The 22,507-nt window shown below is 50.4% G+C and overlaps 1 protein-coding gene across 3 annotated transcripts in view; it reads left to right on the forward strand.

Annotated features, from left to right (window-relative positions):
- The window catches only part of LOC133114479 (septin-9-like), an 87,840-nt gene that overhangs the window by 14,996 nt on the left and 50,337 nt on the right, over positions 1-22,507 (forward strand). The window contains exon 1 of one of the 3 annotated variants that reach the window (XM_061223930.1): positions 8,347-8,539. The exons of the other annotated variants lie outside the window; for them this stretch is intronic. Within the exon in view, the coding sequence (XP_061079914.1) occupies positions 8,485-8,539 (55 nt within the window). The 5' untranslated portion in view covers positions 8,347-8,484. Of the gene's footprint in view, positions 1-8,346; positions 8,540-22,507 lie in introns of those variants that run through there. 3 annotated transcript variants of the gene reach the window in all.

Consider the following 22,507-nt stretch of genomic DNA (forward strand, 5'->3'; position numbering starts at 1 on the left):
ATAGGGGTTACAGTGGGTGAATGGGAACAGCGGAATGATGAGAATCTCCGGGGTTACTGTACTGTTGCTGTAGCACATTCCCAGCTGTCCTCTGTCGCCATAGAGACCACAGCAGGGCCCCAGGCCTGACTCACATGGTCTGATGTGACCACAGCTCCACTCACACACCCAGCGTCACACACACACGCACACACACACCCCTCTTCAGACACCACACCATACACACAGACACGCACACACCACACCTCACACATGGACGCACACACATCCCTCTTCACACATCTCAACTCAGACACCCCACATCACACACACACACACACACACACATCACAGACACACACACACACACACCCCTTGTCACACTCACGGCTCCTCCCCACCCTCTCGCTGTGGGAAAGAAAGGCCGGTGAAAATGTCTTTCCTTCCCCGTGACCGCATACCCGCTTCCTCTCCGCAATATTTCCTCTGTCACACACCGCCGCTAAGGGTTGTGGGAACTTGTTTCAGCGTGTTGCGACATCCGACGCATTTTCTCCTTCGTAACCGTTATGTGCTCTGTCACCCCCCAACCTCTCAGAACAGTTCCTTCATTTTGTGTCTTACCCTCTCGCTGAAAACTGTCAATTTTGTAAGTTGTGCGGCGTATCGCAGGGTTAAGATTCAGGGTGTGCACTTCCTCTCGACCACCACAAGGTGGCAGCATTGACTTTACTTTTTCCCCGCTGTCCTTCTGCCAGTGGCACGCTTGCGTTTCAGTCAGCTGTGCCCATTGCTGCTTGGCGTGGTGTCTGCTGTGTAGCGTCTTCCACATCTGTGAAGATTGTAGTGTTCTTGGTTGTGGAGGTTTCTGGGATACGTAGTTTTGGAGTAGTTTCAGACAAAGCTCCTGCCTGGCCCTGGTTAATTCTTGTTTTTGAGCACGTTCCCATGGCAGATCCCTCAAGTCTGCACTCTCCCTGTGATGGCCGTTACCCACATATGTTTCCCTGTCTTAGGCCATGTTACCTCTGTCTCTGCAGTTTGCCAGAGTTAGTGTTTTGATATGATGTGGTGCAGAGGCCCTGGGAACCAGAGCCCAAACACCAACCCAGGGCGTAAATCCTGTCTATGGGGCCCTGCTGTTGTTGGGGGCGTAACCTGAATGCCATCAGTCAATATCCAGCTGTCTGGGTGGAGGCACAGGGTGGAGGCATAGGGCACAGGGTGGAGGCACAGGGTGGAGGCATAGGGCACAGGGTGGAGGCACAGGGTGGAGGCATAGGGCACAGGGTGGAGGCACAGGGTGGAGGCATAGGGCACAGGGTGGAGGCACAGGGCACAGGGTGGAGGCACAGGGCACAGAGTGGAGGCACAGGACACAGGGTGGAGGCACAGGGTGGAGGCACAGGACACAGGGTGGAGGCATAGGGTGGAGGCACAGGGCACAGGGTGGAGGCATAGGGCACAGGGTGGAGGCATAGGGCGCAGGGTGGAGGCACAGGGTGGAGGCATAGGGCACAGGGTGGAGGCACAGGGCACAGGGTGGAGGCACAGGGCACAGGGTGGAGGCACAGGGCACAGGGTGGAGGCATAGGGCACAGGGTGGAGGCACAGGGTGGAGGCATAGGGTGTCTGTTAATCATGCTGCAGCTTCCGGTTCAGCTTGTCATGTAGTCTTTGAGTGATGTGAATAGGATAGAGCACTGTGTGTGTGTGTGTGTGTGTGTCTGAGATTGAGTATGTGTGTGTGTGTGTGTGTGAGTGTGTGTGAGAGAGAGAGGGAGAGTGTGAATGTGTGTGTGTGTGAGTGTGAATGTGTGTGTGAGAGAGGGAGAGTGTGAGTGTCAGTGTGTGTGTGTGTGTGTGTCTGAGATTGAGTGTGTGCGTGTGTGTGTGGGTGTGTGTGTGAGTGTGAATGTTTGTGTGAAAGAGGGAGAGTGTGAGTGTGTGTGTGTGAGTGTGAATGTGTATGTGAGTGAGGGACAGTGTGAGTGTATGTGTGTGTCTGAGATTGAGTATGTGAGTCTGTGTGTGTGTGTGTGTGAGAGAGGGACAGTGAGTGTGTGTGTGTGTGTGTGTGTGTCTGAAATTGAGTGTGTGTGTGAGTGTGTGTGAGTGAGGGACAGTGTGAGTGTGTGTGTGTCTGAGATTGAGTGTGTGCGTGTGTGTGTGGGTGTGTGTGTGAGTGTGAATGTTTGTGTGAAAGAGGGAGAGTGTGAGTGTGTGTATGTGAGTGAGGGACAGTGTGAGTGTATGTGTGTGTGTGTGTGTGTGTGTGAGAGAGGGACAGTGTGAGTGTGTGTGTGTCTGAGATTGAGTGTGTGTGTGTGTGTGTGTGTGTGAGGGAGGGACAGTGTGTGTGTGTGTCTGAGATTGAGTGTGTGTGTGTGTGTGTGTGTGAGTGTGTGTGTGTCTGAGATTGAGTGTGTGAGTGTGTGTGTGGGTGTGTGTGTGAGTGTGAATGTTTGTGTGAAAGAGGGAGAGTGTGAGTGTGTGTATGTGAGTGAGGGACAGTGTGAGTGTATGTGTGTGAGTGTGTGTGTGTGTGTGTGTGTGTGAGAGAGGGACAGTGAGTGTGTGTGTGTCTGAGATTGAGTGTGTGTGTGTGTGTGTGTGTGAGTGTGTGTGTGAGTGAGGGACAGTGTGAGTGTGTGTGTGTCTGAGATTGAGTGTGTGAGTGTGCATTGTGCAGGTGAGTATGCTGGGCGGGCTGCCTGCAGTGCAGTGTGTATAAAGCACATCCAGATGTTCTCTGCGCTCACACTTCCTCCTGTACCTGAGATGACCCTGTGAGGGAGTGAGAGAGGGACTGACACACACACACACACACACTCACACACACACACACACACACACACACACACTCACTGCAAACACAGCTGTACACTGCTGCAGCATCAGCAAAGCAGGGAACTGTATCCAGGCAACGGCCATCAGCCAGACAGGGTGGGTGTAAATTTGCGGGATTCGCCATGGGAACCTGACCAAAAACAAGAATGGATGGATGGGGAGCAGATGATGCAGGGGGGTTCGATAATGGATGGAGGGAGAGAAGGGGGAAGTAGGGGGTTTGATAATGGATGGATTTACTCTGCAGCTGGAAGTGTCCTTGGGAGTGATTTATTGTTTTTGATTCATTTGTTTAAACACACACACACACGCACACACACACACACACAGAGCTCCTCTCTGGGCGATACACACGGTCCTCAGGGCTTCTGCACATGTAGCCTCTATAGAGAGGAGACCGGCCCTGGGAGACGTTACTAATCCAGAATGTGCTGTCGTGTCCTGTGAGATAGATACATGCAGACCGGGACAAGTGAATAATCTGTGACCCGCTCTCTGTGGCCTGTAGCGTAGTGGTTAAGGTAAAGGACTGGGACACGCAAAGTCGGTGGTTCTAATCCCGGTGTAGCCACAATAAGATCCGCACAGCCGTTGGGCTCTTGAGCAAGACCCTTAACCCTGCATCGCTCCAGGGGAGGATTGTCTCCTGCTTAGTCTAATCAACTGTACGTCGCTCTGGATAAGAGCGTCTGCCAAATGCCAATAATGTAATGTAATTAAGGACAGGGGCTGTGTGGCTTCAGCCGCGCTGAGCTCGACAGAGCTGACCCACAGGGTCCGGCCTGGCTTCTGCACACTCACAGCCAGTCTGCCTCGCCTTCAACGTGCCACTTCCTCTCAGCACTTCCTGTTCCTGTTAGTACTAACAGAATGTAGCCTCTCCCGGGCCGTGTCCCAGGCCGCTTATGCGCCTACTATTGAGTACACGAGTTGCATACAACTCGTATACTCAATAGTGGGCGAGTGAGCCGTTTCAAGTTGTGTAAAAACTTGTGTACTCAGCAGTGGGCAGGTGAACGGATTCAGACGCAGCCCGGGATCGGTCAGAGCAGGGGTTTCGCCTGTATTCGTCAGCCGCTGGGGTGCCTGCGGTCGGGATGTGCATTAAGGGCGTGTTTCGACGTCTCTCCCCGGGTTGAATAGGTGCCGTTGTTTGTGACGTAGCCGCCGAGGAACCCCTCTGATCCCTCTCGAAGCGCGCCGGAGGAGGCGAGACCCGCGCCGCATCCGGAAAGATCCGACGCACGACGCCGCGGTTTTTTATCGCCTCTCTGGCAGGACCACATAATTGCTGGTGGGTCAGACGTTGCAGACAGAGAGCTTGAAAACAGACGGGCGCGCAGTCACGATTAGCGCGTGGCTGGCCAGCATTCCGTCCTGTCTTGCGGTCCAACGTCGGAGACTCTTCCGGACTGTTGTGGTTTGAGTTTGACTAAATTAGTTAAGTGGTTGGCGTTTATGTAGCGCCTTTATCCAAAGCTCTGTACAATTGACGCTTCTCATTCACCCATTCGTACACACAATGTTCACAGCTGTACAACACAACTAGTCTTTTGCTGAAAGACCTGAGGAGACTCTTGTGAGTCTCTTGCCCATCCCTGGTGTTCTTTAACAGGAATGTCTTGCTGTAGCCTGGCATGCTGTATCGTTGTCCTCAATTGACAGACAGGAGTGATTGGAAACTTCTGTGATAATGTTTTAAATGCTTTGGTACTACAACTCCCATCAGTCCTCTTTTGCAAAATGTGTTGTGGTGCTGTGGAGTCTTCCCAGAGTCTCTTGTCTTCTGTAGATTCAAAGAGGCCTTTGGTTTCTGCCCCTGTGGACCCCTGCAGGGGCATCTGTGATAGGGCTTCTCTCATCTGGCTTGTCTGGTCAACAGCTGCTCTTCTTATCTGTTAGCTTGTGCGTGTGTGTGTGTGTGTGTGTGTGTGTGTGTGTGTGTGTGTGTGTGTCTGTGTCTGTAGTAGGGTGACCTGTAGTGTAGTGGTTAAGGTAAATGACTGGGACACGCAAAGTTGGTTGTTTGATCCCCGGTGTCGCCACAATAAGATCTGCACAGCTGTTGGGCCCTTGAGCAAGGCCCTTAACCCTGCATTGCTCCAGGGGAGGATTGTTTCCTGCTTGGTCTGCGTCATTCTGAATAAGAGCATCTGCCAAATGTAATGTAATGTGTACATGTGTGTCTGTGTGTGTGCGCCCATATGTGTGTGTGTGTGTGTATGTGTGTGTGTGTGTGTGCGCGTGCGTGTGTGTGTGTGTGTGCATGTGCATATACGTGTGTGTGTGTGCACGCCCATATGTGTGTGTGTGTGTGTGTGCATATACGTGTGTGTGTGTCTGTGTGCATATATGTGTGTGTGTGTGTGTGTGTGTGCATATACGTGTGTGTGTGTGTGTGTGTGTGCGTGTGCATATACGTGTGTGTGTGTGTGCGTGTGCATATACGTGTGTGTGTGTGTGTGTGTGCGTGTGCATATACGTGTGTGTGTGTGTGTGTGTGTGTGTGTGCATATACGTGTGTGTGTGTGTTTGTGCGTGTGCATATACGTGTGTGTGTGTGTGTTTGTGCGTGTGCATATACGTGTGTGTGTGTTTGTGCGTGTGCATATACGTGTGTGTGTGTTTGGTGGCTGTAGCTGAATGTGGCCCAGAGGGATCAAGTTCAGGAAATGTGTCATCCTCCCCTGCGATGTCATCAGCGGGCGGGAGGCAGTGTGCTGATTGGCGGGCATGTAGGAAGTGGGTGGGGCCGTGTTCCCATTAGCTGTGACTGATGCTAATAAGGGCGACTTACATTCATACGCTGCCTTGACAAGCGATCGAGCGGAGGCTGACATCGAGCACCAAGGGGAAACGATGATTAACGGCTATGTGGCACGACGTGGGCCGATGCAGATGCTGCAGCAGGCTGATGTAATTACCCCCTGTTTGTGCCGTTGCTCTCAGCCGGTTCAGTGGCTCCGACGGCGCGTCCAGCCCCCGTGTTATGAATAGCCCGTGTGTGAGAGAGCGCCGGGAGCCGTTCTGACAGGATCAGCGTGATGCCGGAGCTCGCCTCAGACTCGCCGGGATAACCTCGGGGCGAGGAGGGCTTTTTGGCGTTCGGATTTGGCGGTGGAATGTGCGGTCGCTGGGACCGGTGTCTGCTCCCGGCTGGAAACGCACCTGAAATCACACATCCGTAAAAGTCACAAATCAAATTAACCGCCCCCAGCCCCCCCCCCCGTTACAAAACTTGCCAAAGGAAAGTATTGCACACTGGTTAACGTCAGGCGGATGTATAGTGTCAGTGGCTAACTTAGCTAGCTGTTGCTAATAGGACCATGGCACGGGGCCTTCACTTGACATAGGAAACCACTGCAAAAACAAAAAAAATATAGAATTGACTTAAATATTTAATCCCATTACTTTTTTGCTAAATAAGACAAAAATAGTGCTGATGAGGTGAGACAGTTTTGACTCATTTCAAGATTTTCCAATGGGGTAAGAATTTCTCTTGTGAAAGCAAACAGCAATTTGAAAAAAGCTAATATTTTTTACTGGAGAGAAAAAATTTCGACTGTAGGACAAGACGCATTACAAGACTAAAATACTGGACACGATTAAGACAGACTTATTTTTGGAGTGAAGCTGGTATGTCAGTGGTTAACTTAGGTAATGAAACCAAAGCATCAGTCCTTCAATTGAAATTAGAAAACTGGCTGTGCTCAGAAAATGTACGGCAGAAAATGACAAATGTCTTAACGCAAAGTGTTTTGTCTTATGATTACAATAATCAAGATCTTTTTTCTCTCTTTAGTGGAAAAAAAAAATCTCGTTTTAAGTTACTAGGTTATATTTTCTTATCCTATTGGCAAATCTTGAAATTAGTGAAACTGTCTTACACCATTGGCAAAAGTCTCAATAAAATACTTATTGACTTATCCTATATGACTTAAATTTTTGTCTTTGCGGTAGATTAGTGATGTGGCACATGCACTTTTTATTTGCCGTTTCGTTTTTTTGCAGAGAGTGGTAGTAGTAATGGTTGTCTAGCAACAGCTAACTTTTGTGTTATGATTGGAAAGTAGAGTCACTTTTCTGTGGTTTGAAAATTAATTAGTCATGGTTGAGAGTGTGTGACAAAGCGTTGAATCCACACAGTCATGCATCTTGTCGTACGGAAGTTCTCTCTTCTCTTCTCCTTCTGAGACGAGCTGTGAAATACCCACCGCTCAAATTCAGGAAACCACTGAGGAAGTCACAGCATTAAAAGTTAGCTGGTGTTGTTTGCTTTAGATTTTTAATAACTGACCCCCCTCCATACACACATACTCATTACGTACACACACAGTCATATTCACACACACACGCCCACACAAGCACACACACACACACACACACACACACATGCGCACACACACACACTCATACACACCCACACACACACATACCCACACATGCACACACACACACACACTAACACACACACATGCGCACACACACTCATACACACTAACACACACACATGCCCACACAAGCACACACACAAGCACACACACACACTCACACACACTCATGCACAAACACACACGCACCCAGACAAGCACACACACAAGCACACACACACACACACATACCCACACAAGTTAAGGAGGTCCATCACACTTAGTCCATCACACCACAAATCACACATCACACATCATATGCACATGTGCATGCGCACACACACACACACACACACACACACACACACACACACTCACACTCACACTCACACTCACACTCACACTCACACTCACCTGCATGCCATGCCAACACACATGCACCTACGCACACACTACACACATACACACACTCCACACACCACAAATCACACATCACACATCACACATCATATGCACATGTGCATGCACACACACACACACACACACACACACACACTCACCTGCATCCGCATGCCATGCCACTCACAGAGATGGTCACATGTACACAAACACACACATGCACACTTACCCACAAACATGCTCACGAACCACCATGCTTCATGTTCAGTGTTTATCCTTTTATCTAATCTATCCAAATGTGTGTCTACATGCTGTAAAACGCTAACATTAGAGTCTGGCTGGGTTGTGGGCGTGGCAGTGTTTCTCTCTGAGTCAAGCAGAAGTATTCATGGAGAGAGAGAGAGAGAGGGAGGGAGAGAGAGAGGGAGAGAGACACACAGAGACACAGAAAGAGAGAGGGAGAAAGAGTGAGAGAGATAGAGAGAGAGCGACGATGACAGAGAGCTGGGGAGAGAAGGAGCGAGTAAGTCAGAGAGAGAGAGAGAGAGAGAGAGAGAGAGAGAGAGAGAGAGGGGGGGGACTTGCCATCGCTCCCTCCTTCTGAACTTTACAGTGTTCAAAGCAGAACAGGAAGCGAGAAAAAATAAGTTGGTCCTTTAAGAAAATAGTGGGCTTGGATCTCTGGACTGCTACTTCTCTCTCTCTCTCTCTCTCTCTCTCTCTCTCTCTCTCTGTCTCTCTCGTTTCTTTTTTTTTTTTTTTTTTTTTTTTACCCCCGCATCGACTCCTAATTTGGGATTTGTTTAAAAAACCCAGAGAGCCGTTCTGACTCGTTGACTCGGCTGGGAAAGGGATTTTCTTTCTAGCCCTGACATTAATTCACAAAATGTCCGACTCCAGCGTTAATGCTCACTTGGAAGGGATCATATCGGATTTTGAAGGTCAGTCCGCTATTCCTCCTCGAACGGTCTTCGCCGCGCCGATGTTGCCTACCCTCCCGCTTGCGGTGTGTGTTTCTGGGGGGAACGGCGGGCTCGTGCAGCGCAGAGCCTGTGGGAGGGGGTGTTGAGGGGAGTTGTGCGGTTTGTTTTGTCAGGAACGCTGCGGTGTAGTCGGTGGGTTTGCGTGTCACGTCCCGGCGGTCCTTTGTGAGGGACGGTCGTAAATGACAGGCCGTCAGAGTGTGGGGCTGAAATACGAGGGGCTCGTTTAACGGCGGGGGGAGGCGGGGGGGGGGAAGGGGGGGCAGGGCTAACTAAGTTCACGATCTAACATCTGGCGCCCCTCCTGCTTCCTCTCACACCTCTCTCTTTTTCGGGGCACCCTCGTTCCCTTCTTCGTCTCCAGGGGGATGGCACAGAGGGCACCGTAGGCCTTCGTCAGGCCCCGCCCCGCCCCACCCCGCGTACCCTCCGCGTGGGGGTGATCCGGTCCCTCACTCCCCGCGTCTGTTTCCTTCTCTCAGTGCTTCTGCCTCTCTCACTCTTTCTCTCATACACAAATACACACACATACGCACACACGCGCACGCACACGCACACACACACACGCACGCACACACACGTGCGCACACACACACACACACACACACACATACGTACATACACACACACACGCGCACGCACACACACACACACACACATACCTACATACACACACACACACACGCGCGCACGCACACACACACACACACACTCGCGCCCACACACACACACACACACACACACACATACGTACATACACACGCACACACACACACACACACACACACACACACACACGCATGCACACACACACACACTCTTACACGCGCACACACACGCACGACTGCACACACACACACACACGCGCGCTCACACACACATACGTACATACACACACACACACGTGCTCACACACACACACACACACGCACTCACACACACACACACATACGTACATACACACACACACGCACTCTTACATGCGCGCACACACACACACATATGTACATACACACACACACGTGTGCACACCAGTTGGCTCCCTCTTGGAAAATGGAAGATATTCCAAATCAGCATTTGTCAGCCATTGCGTCTACACCAGTTGAGATTGGTGGCATCGATTCTTCAACTTTTCCTGGGCCTTTCTTAACTAGCCCTAAACTATTGTGTGCTATCATACTGGGGGTAGCTAAACTAGCGAGTGCTAGGATGCTAGGGGTAGCTAAACTAGCGTGTGCTAGCATGCTGGGGGTAGCTAAACTAGCATATGCTAGCATTCTCAGGCTAGCTAAACTATCGTGTGCTAGCATTCTCAGGGTAGCTAAGCTAGCGTGTGCTAGCATTCTGGGGGTAGCTTAACTAGCGTGTGCTAGCATGTCGGGGGAAGCTAAACTAGCATATGCTAGCATTCTCAGGCTAGCTAAACTAGTGTGTGCTAGCATTCTCAGGATAGCTAAACTAGCGTGTGCTAGCATTCTGGGGTAGCTAAGCTAGCGTGTGCTAGCAGTCTGGGGTAGCTAAGCTAGCGTGTGCTAGCAGTCTGGGGTAGCTACGCTAGCGTGTGCTAGCATTCTGGGTGTAGCTTAACTAGCGTGTGCTAGCATTCTTGGGGGGTGGCCGGCGTCTAGTGGAGGATCCAGCGAGCTTGTACATTCCGGAAAGTTCGGCGGCCTTCTGTAGGAGGGCAGCAGTTTCCACGCTGGCCTGTGGATGAACCTGAGACATGACAGTGCAAATTGTGCATGTGTGTGTGTGTGTGTGGGCGCGTGGGGCGTGAGTGCACCGCTGCGTCTGTGTGCAGCGCTGTCTGCTGTCACGTCCTGCCCCACCCTCCTCCTCCTCCTCCTCCTCCTCCTCCTCCTCCTCCACGTCCCCCGCAGCGGGGCTAACATTTTCACCCCCGACTGCGCCCAGAAGGGTCGTCTCGCACCTGTTTGCTAATCAATTAGACAATTTTTTTTTTTCTTCGATGAGAGAGCAGCCCCGTATACTGGAACAGCAGCTCTGGGTCGCAGCAGATTTGGTGGTGTGGTGCGATTGTCTCTCATGCAGGAGACCAGGGTTCAAGGCTCACCTGTTCCCTTTTTTTCTCCACTTTGTTTCACTCAAAATAAATACAATCGTGAATTATATTTTTCAACTCCAGTGGGTCCAGTGGGTTTGTGGAGGGTAGAACTGAGTTTGCTCCTGCGGGACACAGCGACTCTCTTGGAGGGGTGAGGGCGTCTTTTGGGCAGAGAGAGGAAATTCCACTGAAAGCGCTGATTCTGCGGGTGGCAAAAATGTTGGGGTTGACAGAACTCCAATTGCACATGAAACGGACCTCTCTTTATGACCCTGCGAAGCTGGCTACAGGCATCTTTCCCTGTCACTCTCTCTCTCTCTCTCTCTCTCTCTCTCTGTCTGTCTGTCTCGCTTTTTCATTTGTTTTTGTTTATTGTTGAATAATGACTTTCTCTGGTTCTCCAACTTTCGATTCTCTTTCCTGTCTTGCTGTTGTTCTTGTAGTCCTCTTGTTCTTTTTGCTTTGCGAGTGAGTGTGAGTGTGTGTGTATCTACCCATGTGCGTGTGTGTGGGTATGTGTGTATATGTATGTATGTGTGTGTGTGGATGTGTGTGTGTATATGTACGTGTGTGTGTTTGGGTCTGAGTGTGTGTGTGTGTGTGTGCAGGTCTGAGTGTGTATGTGTGTATGTGTGTGTGTGTGGATGTGTGTGTATGTGTGTGTGTGTGTGTGTGCAGGTCTGAGTGTGTATGTGTATGTATGTGTGTGTGTGTGTGTGCAGGTCTGAGTGTGTATGTGTGTGTGTGTGTGTGCGGGTCTGAGTGTGTGTGTGCAGGTCTGAGTGTGTATGTGTGTGTGTGTGTGTGTGCGTGTGAATAGCTGTATGTGTTTTCCTTTGGTGTTTGTAGCTTCGGCCGGACTGTACATTAAGCATAGGTTTCAGTAGAGAGTCAGGAAAGCTTGGCTATATGTGGGAGAGTGTGTGTGCAATTGGCGTGAGTATCTGAGCAGCTGCTAGGAGTTTTTTTTTTTTAATGTGAACCTAAAAACAAAAAACAAAAAAACCCTTTCAGTTTTTAACTGGCGCTCTGGGGGAAAAAAAAAATGTGTCAAGCCACATTTTTCCATTTTTAAGCAGGCCGGGGTTTTGACACCACGGGACGGCACGGCATTGGGCTTTTGGGAAAGCCTGTCGCCCCCTCGACGCCCTTGGGGAGAGAGAGCACCGCCTGGCGTGCGTTACGGCGTCTTCCTCCCGCGTCACACGGCAGTGTGAGCACGCGCTCTCTGCGCGGGGCGGCCTGTCTGTGCGCACGCCCCGCCCGCCCGGGGGGGTACTGCTGCAACGACACAAGTTTGTTTTTGTTCCAGTCGCGGAGGTGCTCGTTACTCGGGGGCAATATGGCTCAGGCGGTAAGAGCGGTCGTCTCGTTGGCTCAGGCGGTAAGAGCGGTCGTCTCGTTGGCTCAGGCGGTAAGAGCGGTCGTCTCGTTGGCTCAGGCGGTAAGAGCAGTCGTCTCGTTGGCTCAGGCGGTAAGAGTAGTCGTCTCGTTGGCTCAGGCGGTAAGAGCGGTCGTCTCGTTGGCTCAGGCGGTAAGAGCGGTCGTCTCGTTGGCTCAGGCGGTAAGAGCAGTCGTCTCGTTGGCTCAGGCGGTAAGAGCAGTCGTCTTGTTGGCTCAGGCGGTAAGAGCAGTCGTCTCATTGGCTCAGGCGGTAAGAGCGGTCGTCTCATTGGCTCAGGCGGTAAGAGCAGTCGTCTCATTGGCTCAGGCGGTAAGAGCGGTCGTCTCGTTGGCTCAGGCGGTAAGAGCGGTCGTCTCGTTGGCTCAGGCGGTAAGAGCAGTCGTCTCATTGGCTCAGGCGGTAAGAGCAGTCGTCTGGCAGTCGGAGGGTCGCCAGTTCGATCCCCCGCCCGGGCTGTGTCGAAGTGTCCCTGAGCAAAGACACCTAACCCCCAAATGCTCCTGACGAGCTGGTCGGGGCCTTGCATGGCAGCCAATCGCCGTTGGTGTGTGTGTGTGTGTGTATGAATGGGTGAATGAGAAGCATCAATTGTACAGCGCTTTGGATAAAGGCGCTATATAAATGCCAACCATTTCCTCGTTGTGAGGACGAGCGTCGCGGCGTGTCTGTGTCACGCTCACTGGCTGTGAGACAACATGGCCGACGTCAGGCGGGGGACCTTGTTGTTAGCCGATCGACAGCTCGAGGATGATGGCAGGGCCGTGCTGTAACTACCACTGAGGTCCGCAAGGTCATGACCTTTGTGTTTTTGTTTCATGTATTACATTTAATTTCATAATCTAGTGATAACATTGCAGTTCATTTAATAGGGGGATGAACAATCTTTTATATATTTTTTCAAATATGAGTCTAAGCTGGAGGCATACCTGGCCGACCAATCAAACTTCACAGCCACTAGCATGACCAATGAAACGCAACGGCCTCTAGCATGACCAATCAAACAGCGTTAGCCTGTGGCAGGCTGATAAATTGTTGTCACGGCTCACCCGGGAAGCAGCTATTGGCAGAGAGAGGTCCAGTGAATGCAGGAAAACATTTGACATTGAATCTGCTTTTATTTCAAGAATTAAAAAAAAAAAAACAACGATGTTTATAGAACCGAAGAATGCCGGCGCACTTCTGACGCGCGGTTCGTCGTCAGAGCGTTTGAACAGAGCGACGGGGGCCGGATTAGTCTCCGGACGGGAGCAGTCGGGAACAGATAGGAACGCCGGGAGGTTATCGCATCACCCACGGACCGTCGCTCCCTCTGTTCAAGTTCAAGTAGAACAAGTCTGTGAGAGCCGGGAGTTCAGCTCAGGGGGACATGACAGTTCGGACCTGAAACGCCAAGCTTTAAAATGTTACCGTGGTCCCCGGCCAAGCCCAGGGAGGAGGACCAGCCAAGAACGCTGGCTTTGGGCTCATTTTTTAATTTAATTTGTTTTTTTGTTTTAAAATAAATACTTATGCATCAGTTGTGCCACATAAAATAACTTGCGTGCCCTGTGCGCATAGTTCCCTGATATATTTTGCAAACATTTTACTTCCCTGTTTGATGGCCTGGTTGTGGCTGTGTCTGCGCTGTTATGAGGAGAGGGGTCACGGCGAATGTGTTTGTGCGTCGTGTGAATCCCCCTCCGATCCCCTGTGTGCCGTGCGCATAAACAGTCTGACCGACTGACACAAACACCCCACAGAGAGGAGTCCCGGTGGTCTGCTCTGTGAGGGACGGCTGTATTGACTTTTTTAATCACTGTCTGGTTTCTGCTTTTACTTTCATTTATTTCAGATGCTGTGTTTACAGTGCCATGATACAGGATTTGCTAACCAGTTATTGAATTTAAGGGGGCAATTACTTTGTCCGCAGGGGTGATGTTTGATACCTTTTCTCATGAAATAAATGAAACTAAAAAAAAGAAAAGGGTTTTGTCTTTACCCAGGTTCCCTTTTGTCCAAAGATCTGAAACCATTCAGTGTGAGAAATATGCAATAATAGAGGAAATCAGGCACTGTAGGTCTCTATTCCCGTGTGAATGTGCTTTGGGTGGGGAGGCATTGCCTCAGTGGCGGCTTGTAGCGTAGTGGTTAAGGTAAATGACTGGGACAAGCAAGGTCGGTGGCTCTAATCCTAGTGTAGCCACAATATGATCCGCACAGCCGTTGGGCCCTTGAGCAAGGCCCTTATCCCTGCATTGCTCCAGGGGAGGATTGTCTCCTGCTTAGTCTAATCAACTGTACGTCGCTCTGGATAAGAGCGTCTGCCAAATGCCAATAATGTCATGTAATGTAAATAAACCCATGCGCTGGTGCGGTTTCCTCCACTGTGAGGCTGCTAGCCCGAGTGAGAACAGATGCTAGCTGTGTGCATTTCACCTCACACATCCAGTCATGTGAGCCATGATGTCATGTGCAATCGGACGCACCCACGCACACACACACATACGCACACTCACACGCATATACACACACACGCACAGATGCACACACATACACGGTCTCACACACATATACACACACGTGCGCAGACTCACGCACAGATGCACACGCATATACACATACTCACACACACATACACACACTCACACGCATATACACACACGCACACACACGCACAGATGCACACACATACACGGTCTCACACACTTATACACACACGTGCGCAGACTCACGCACAGATGCACACGCATATACACATACTCACACACACACATATACACACGCACGCACAGACCCACACACGCACAGTGGACACACATACTCATGCACGCAGACTCACTCACGTACACACAGACACAAGCATGCACATGCAGTACTGTACACACACTTAAACCTGCATTCACAAGCATGTGTGTGGCCAGCCAGCGTTACACTCCAGAACAACCAGGGATGTGGGAACCTGGGGACCTTCACATACACGCCACATGTCTGATTTGGCCTTCTGCTTGCTGTGTACACGTTGTATCTATGACAACCGTGTGTTACTCCATGTGTGGGCTCACACTCAAACCTAAAGTACAAAAAGCAGGTGATATCCCCAGTGCAACTAGTGCTACAGTCAGGCCACGACACACAGCTGCTAGCGTGACCAATCAAACGTCCCAGCTGCTAGCCTGACCAATCAAACCTCACAGCCGCTAGCCTGACAATAGCAGGGTTGCCCAACCCTGTTCCTGGAGATCCACCAGCCTTTAGGTTTTCACTCCAGCCCTAACAAAGCCCACCTCATTCACCAGCTAGAGCAGGGCTGCCCAACCCTGTTCCTGGAGATCTACTGTCCTGCAGGTTTTCACTCCAACCCTCACAAAGCCCACCTCATTCAACATCTAGAGCAGGGCTGTCCAACCCTGTTCCTGGAGATCTACTGTCCTGCAGGTTTTCACTCCAACCCTCACAAAGCACACCTCATTCAACATCTAGAGACTGACAGCCTTGTTGAGCTGCAAATTAGTAGAATCTTGTGTACCAAGTTAGGGTTGGAATGCAAACCAACAGGATGGTACACAACCTCCTGAAACATGTACCAGGTTAGGGCTGGGCTGCCTTGGCCTGGTGGTAAGCTCTGTAACTGAAGCTTGTTGTCGTGTAATATTTGTCAGGAACTCTGTTGCCAGAATGAGAGGGATGCGATTTGGAAAAAAAAAACAACAAAAAAAAACAAAAAGAGTTAATGGTGTGGAGAGTAAACAGTGTTGAGATGTTCCAGATGTTTCCCTCGATTTAGTAAAGATGGCGTACTTTACGAGCGAGCGAAAGAGAGAGAGAGAGAGAGAGGAAGAGAGCAAGGAGGAGATCAGGGGAAAGAGGCAGGGCGGGGAAGAGAGAGCAGGAGAGAGAGATGGAGAGAGGGAGAGAGAGATTGTGAAAGGGAAAGCGAGCGGGGGGGGGTGGAGAGAGGCGCAAACAGAGGGAGGAAGAGAGAAAAAAAGCATCTTCAGTGTGACTGTGGAAATCCTCCCTGGTCAACTGAGTCACGCTGAGTCAGAGACCCTTGTACTAACGATGGAGACATTTGACATCCATTAGCACTGCAGCCCTGCGACCTCTATCCACTTTTAACCGTTTCCAAATGCACAAGCTCGTGCCATTTTATACATATATATATATATATATATATAGATATATTACTATTCCTACTATTCCTTTAGCCTTTGATTCCGGCTAATCTGACTAATGAAACGTCCAAGCCACTAGCCTGACCTATCAAATGTCCCAGCCACTAGCCTGACCAATCAAATGTCCCAGCCACTAGCCTGACCAATCAAATGTCCCAGCCACTAGCCTGACCAATCAAATGTCCCAGCCACTAGCCTGAACAATCAACGGTCCCAGTCACTAGCCTGATCAATCGAAGGTCCCAGTCACTAGCCTGACCAATCAAATGGGGAGGCATTTGGTGGTTCAGGCCTGGTGTTCCTCCCCTTTTCGCTTCTGTTTCTCTGTAAAGAGTCTTTGTGGCAGACTTCTGTGAAAAGCGCCATACAAATACAATTGAATCAGTTTGGAAGACACCTTAAACTTCAGTGGAGTGCGCTTAATGTTTTTTCTTTAGCAGAACCCCAGTGAAAAGGAAGCAGTAGGAGTGTGTGGTGGGGTGGTGGGGGGTGGTGGGGGTACTGCAACATTCCCAGGGCCCATAGCTGCCACATGAGTCTTCCCAACCGAGTATCCAGAGATTTCCGGGGAAAATTCCCATATCTCTTGTTGCGGAAGAGGGGTGGTGATTCACCGGGTGCTGGGGCTGAACCTGAAATAGACGCATCAGTGTGTGTGTGTGAGTGTGAGTGTGAGTGTGAGTGTGAGTGTGAGTGTGTGAGTGTGTGAGTGTGTGAGTGTGTGAGTGTGTGAGTGTGTGAGTGTGTGTGAGAGAGAGATTGAGTGTGTGTATGCCGGTGGTTTGTAATTATTACTCATACTGCTGTAACTCAAATGAGGATCATGGTGAACATTTGACATATGGATTTGAACAGGGTTGCCCAGCCCTGTTCCTGGACATCTGCCGTCCTGTAGGGTTTCACTTCAACCCCTAATTTGATTCTAATCTGATTCTACAAATTGGCAGGTCAGTGATCTCTAGCTGGTGAACGAGGTGTGCTTTGTTAGGGTCGGAGTGAAAACCTGCAGGAAGGCAGATCTCCAGGGGACAGGGTTGGGAAGTCGTTTTTTTTATAGTTGGGAGTGAAAACCTACAGGACGGTAGATCTCGGATGCGCAGAAACGTGGTTTGGCAGCCCCCCCGGTTTAGAATATATGCGCGTTCCCGTTCGGTTTTCCCCGTTCGGTACCCAGCGGGGGGGGAAATGTGCGGAGCTTGGGCTTTTTTCCGCGGAACATCGCGCCAGTGTGCGAAAAAGAACAGGAACGCTCTGTGTTCCCGGGGTCGAAATCCGGCACGTGGCGGGGCTCTGGGGCCGCAGAGACGAGCCTTTCTGAAGCGGCCCGACACAAAGGCCTGCTTCATCGCCGGGACCGTCCGGGGGCCCTGCCGAACGCCGAGGCCTGTGGCTCTCCATGAGGAGATTAATCTCCTCGCCCCGCCACGCGGAACAGCTTGAGGTTGGGATGCAGCTGCTGATTTACTCTCGGTGAGATTACATTGCGAAGCGTATTAACGCTGTGTGTAAATGAAGCGAATTGCCGTGCTTCTTAAGAGAACGGGCCTCACGGCTATTTCTCTGGGCCAGTAGGCGGCTGCTCTTCCTTCTCTACCGAAGTGCGAATGCGAATCTCCGGCATATTGATGGGGATACTGCGCTGTAGGAGCCCAGTAGGGCCCCTGTATCACAGAGCAGGATTAGGATTACCCAGTCAGCTGGATATGTGCTCTTGAGTACAGCCGGGAGCAGTCATAAAACTGGAACATGGACTGAAGTAAAAGAGCTGGTTGGGGGGGGGATTTAGTTTACTTATCCAGCTAACTTGGGAAATACCTGCCTTTGTGAAATACTGAGGCATATGCACTGCATGGACTGACAACAAATTTACTCTACATTACATTATTGCCATTTGGCAGATGCTCTTATCCAGAGCGACATACAGTTGATTAGACTAAGCAGGAGACAATCCTCCCCTGGAGCAATGCAGGGTTAAGGGCCTTGCTCAAGGGCCCAACAGCTGTGCAGGTCTTATTGTGGCTACACCGGGATTAGAACCACCGACCTTGCGTGTCCCAGTCATTTACCTTAACCACTACGCTACAGGCCGCCCCTCTAGAAGGAAAGAATCTAATCTAATCTGCCCCGGGGTACTGTACAGCTAACAGAAGCGGCATCCGACTGACGATGCTTTGGGGGGAATGTAAAGGGAATGCAATTTTGTTTTCAGCTGTTTTCAGCAGTTTTCCAGTAGTGTGGCGTGCTTTCCGGCATCAGGGCTTGAGGGTGTAAAGACGGGCGTGGCTTGAGTGCGAGCAGAAGTGGGCGTGGCTCTGCGGGACCGCCGTCCATCGGGGGATCACAGGCTGAGCTGGCCCGTTGACAGAGGGTCAAAAATATTTTCTCGGTGGAAACCCGATCCTCCGTCATAACAGTTGCCGGATGGGGGGGGGGGGGGGGTGTCGGCACTCGGGGCTCCCCGGTCATTCAGGCGGGGCACACAGAGCCTGCCGCTGTCTTCGCCCTGGGGGGCGTCTGCAGAGCTGCTGAAAGGTCGGACGGGGATTGTGGTCTGGTATCAGCAGCTGTCCCAGAAAGGAAAGCCCTGTCCCGTCAGCTGTGGGTGAGGAATGCGTGGCCCCGGCCCCACAGGGGGGGGGGACAAACCAACAGCCCGATCTCGGCTGGGGAGGGCAGGTGGTGTCTCTGGGTCCACAGGCTAATTACCCCCCGGGGGTATTAACCCGCTTCCATCACTGACTCGGGTAAATGCCCCGGCCCAGGTCCTAACCTGAGTTCACCAAAGCCTGTCCCAGTCTATAACTTGGGCTGTCCTGCTGTCCCAGTTTCTGAATTGGGTAAATATCTTTGTCATGGTATTTATGTTCCTAGCCACTGACTTGGGTAACTAATCTGTCTCTTTTACTTGCGGACCCTGCTGCAGTCCCTCTGTACCCGTCAGTAACTTTGATCAGCACCCTGTGGTCATCTCAGTCCCTCTGCTACACGGTGCTGTGAGTCACATGGGTACAGCCGCCAATCACACGGCCCCACTATGCCACACTGTGACACTGTGCTGTGAGTCACATGGGTACAGCAGCCAATCACACGTCCCCTCTGCCACACAGTGCACGCTGGCGCTGCCGAGGGGAACACCGGAATGCCCGGCTGCCAGCCTCGCCCTCGCTCCTCGGCCCCAGCGCCGGCATTCCGGAATGGCACATGGCGGCGGGAGCGAGATTCCCCCGTAGCGGAGTGTCCCGTGTCACATTAAAAGCCCGTTTGAGGAGCTCAGAGCAGGGAGGGGGGTTACGTTGCGTCTGCGCTCCGCTAGACTGGATAACTCGCACCGGCCGGGCGACACAGAGCTGCTTTCCCGGGATGGGACACATAGCTGGGTGGGGAGGGTCTATAAAGACTAATACCCAATAACAAATATAAACACCACATTCTAACATATGCTGGAAGTATACTACATACAGTGCAGTACAGTGCGTAAGTATTTGGACGGCGACACGATTCTTGCGGCCTCTACGTTCCAGTACATTGGAGAGAAAAAGGGCTGACTGTCAAATTTAATGTGATGGCATTTTTTTACATTACATTATGTCATTTGGCTGACTCTTTTATCCAAAGTGACTTACAGTTGATTAGACTAAGCAGGGGACAATCCCTCCCCTGGAGCAGTGCAGGGTTAAGGGGCTTGCTCAAGGGCTGTGCGGATCTTATCCTGGCTACACCAGGGCGTGAACCACCAACCTTCAGGGGCCCAGTCATGTACCTTAACCACTAAACTGCAGGCTGTCCATTTGCACCCACATCAGGTGTAGGAATCACAGCCTTACACGGTCCCCCATTTTATGTGAGCAGAAGTGATTGGACAGTTGTTTCTTGGGACAGTTGTGTAATTGCAGTCTGGAGATATCTCCCTCAAATTCCACAGATTTGGTGGAAACGCGTCTCTGAAAATCCCGATGTCGTAATAAAGGAGAAATTAGTTTGGCATCTTGTGAATATGATGTAAACTGGTTCCCCGGCCCAGTTGTGCTCTCCCTGCAGAACGGGCTGCAGTTTGCGTGGCTCTGTCCACGGGAAGGGTCTTCCTTTCATCGCTCAGCGTCGCTAATGTAAGTTCTGTGCTTTTCATAGTGTTTATCGCCTTATGGTTCCTCCCTGTACCGTACACGCATGTCAAAGGATTCTTTACTGTAGCAAATAGATGTGTTTGCAAAATTGCAGTGCAGAATGATTTTTTTTTTGTGTGAGTAATATAGGAGCTGATTGGGGTTAGTTCTGTTTCTGCCCTGCAGTGTGTAATTATATTCTTTCTGTGTATATTTTGGAACTGTTGTCCCTTCCACTTTTTTGGCTCTGTGTGCGCATTTTGGAGCTCTGCTGTCGAGACCGTGAAGATATTTCGGGTTTCTATGACGATATATTTTCTGTGATTCTAAATCATAGCTCGACTTGCATTTTGGCAGCAAAGGGTGATGTAGAAAGTGTATTGTAGTGCAATTCTGCTTTGGATTTTTGAAGTAGCGGCTCTCAAGCTTTCATCGACAACAACTTTCCCCAGGCCCACCCCTTACTAAAAACATCTCCTCAAATGGGGAATGATAATATATGTCTAGATAACTGCACGAACACTGTGATCGATACTTTGCCTATACCCGATGCTGTGTTTAATTCCACTGTTATGAATGCTAATGGTGCGTTGTTTACATAAACTCCTCACGAACGTGTTCGAAACCCACTTTATTCTCTCCCAGTACACACCAGTGGGCCCCCACCCACTGTTTTTTGGAAACCACTGCATTTCTTGGCGCTGAAGATACAGAGACCACTGCCTGCTTCAGAGTGACAGTCATAAAACCAGCCCCTTTTTTAAAGTATTATTTTGAATTACACAGCGACACAAAGACATGAAAAGGACCACATGAAAAGTGCGCTGTGAAGTCTGATGTTCTGTAATTGGATTGGCGGTTCGTGTCTCGTGGTAATTCTGCTGAACAAGCCGCTGTCACTAAATGAGTTTCCCAGTTTGAAGGTGATTTATTTACCAGATTTGCTTTCCGCAGATTTCTTGTTTTGACACATTCTTTCGAAATGACAAAATCCCTCGGCACAGTGCCTCAGAAATGACGGTGAGGAAGAGCGAATATGAACAGTCTGGCTTGATTCAGAAGATTGAGCACATTTTCACATCGATTGGCCAACGAGGGGTGTGGCAGTCATTACATTACATTAATGGCATTTGCTCTTATCCAGGGTGACGTACAGTTGATTTGACTAAGCAGGAGACAATCCTCCCCTGGAGCAATGCGGGGTTAAGGGCCTTGCTCAAGCGCCCAACGGCTGTTCGGATCTTATTGTGGCTAGACTACACCAGGGATCGAACCACCAACCTTGTGGATCCCAGTCATGTACCTTAACCACTATGCTACTGGCCACCCTAATTAGGCACAGCCTTTTCACAAAAAGACATGTGACTTTGGACAGGACGTATTCACGTAATACTTCCCCAAGGAATGTGTGGCAGTGGGCGGGGCATCCCCCAAAAAAGGCATATTGCTTCCAAGATGGACTCCTGTAACACCATGAAACTTTATGTGCAGCAGAGAGGCAGAAGACCTACGTGATTGGTCCAGACAAGTGAATGGTGCTTGAGAGCTGATGTTGCAATAACTGACTAACGTGGTAAATGGACTGCATTTATATAGTGCTTTTATTCAAAGCGCTTTACAATTGATGCGTCTCATTCGCCCTTTCACACACACACACCCACACACACACACACCCACACCCACCCACACACACACACACACACACACACACACACACACACACACACACACCAGTGGTGACTGGGGGCCATGCAAGGCGTTGGGAGCTGTTGGCTGTTAGGTCTTTTCCTCCACGGCACTTCGACACACTTGGAGTGGGGATTTCAGATTTGAGATGGTCACGACAATGCATGCATCTCCTGGTGTGAATGTTCTTTTGTGATTTGTCTTTTTATGCCTGTGAAAAGTGTGCTATATAAATAAACTTGAATGGAAGAAATGATAAACGATGTGGCACTGGTATATTCAGCAGCATAGTGTTGGCGCAAGTAAAAAAAAAAAAAAAAAAAAAATTGGCCCTGGTCCTTATCTTTGTTGTACGGGTAGCAATTGAAATTGTACTACGTCTTTCAGCGCACTTATCCCTGGTTATGGGTATGCACTTTGTTGTACGTCGCTCTGGATAAGAGCGTCTGCCAAATGCCAATAATGTAATGTAATGTATACACTACTGAGTGCCATCTTATAATTACATTTGCA

This window comes from Conger conger, chromosome 16, assembly GCF_963514075.1.
Source record: "Conger conger chromosome 16, fConCon1.1, whole genome shotgun sequence".
Taxonomy (NCBI): Eukaryota; Metazoa; Chordata; class Actinopteri; order Anguilliformes; family Congridae; genus Conger; species Conger conger.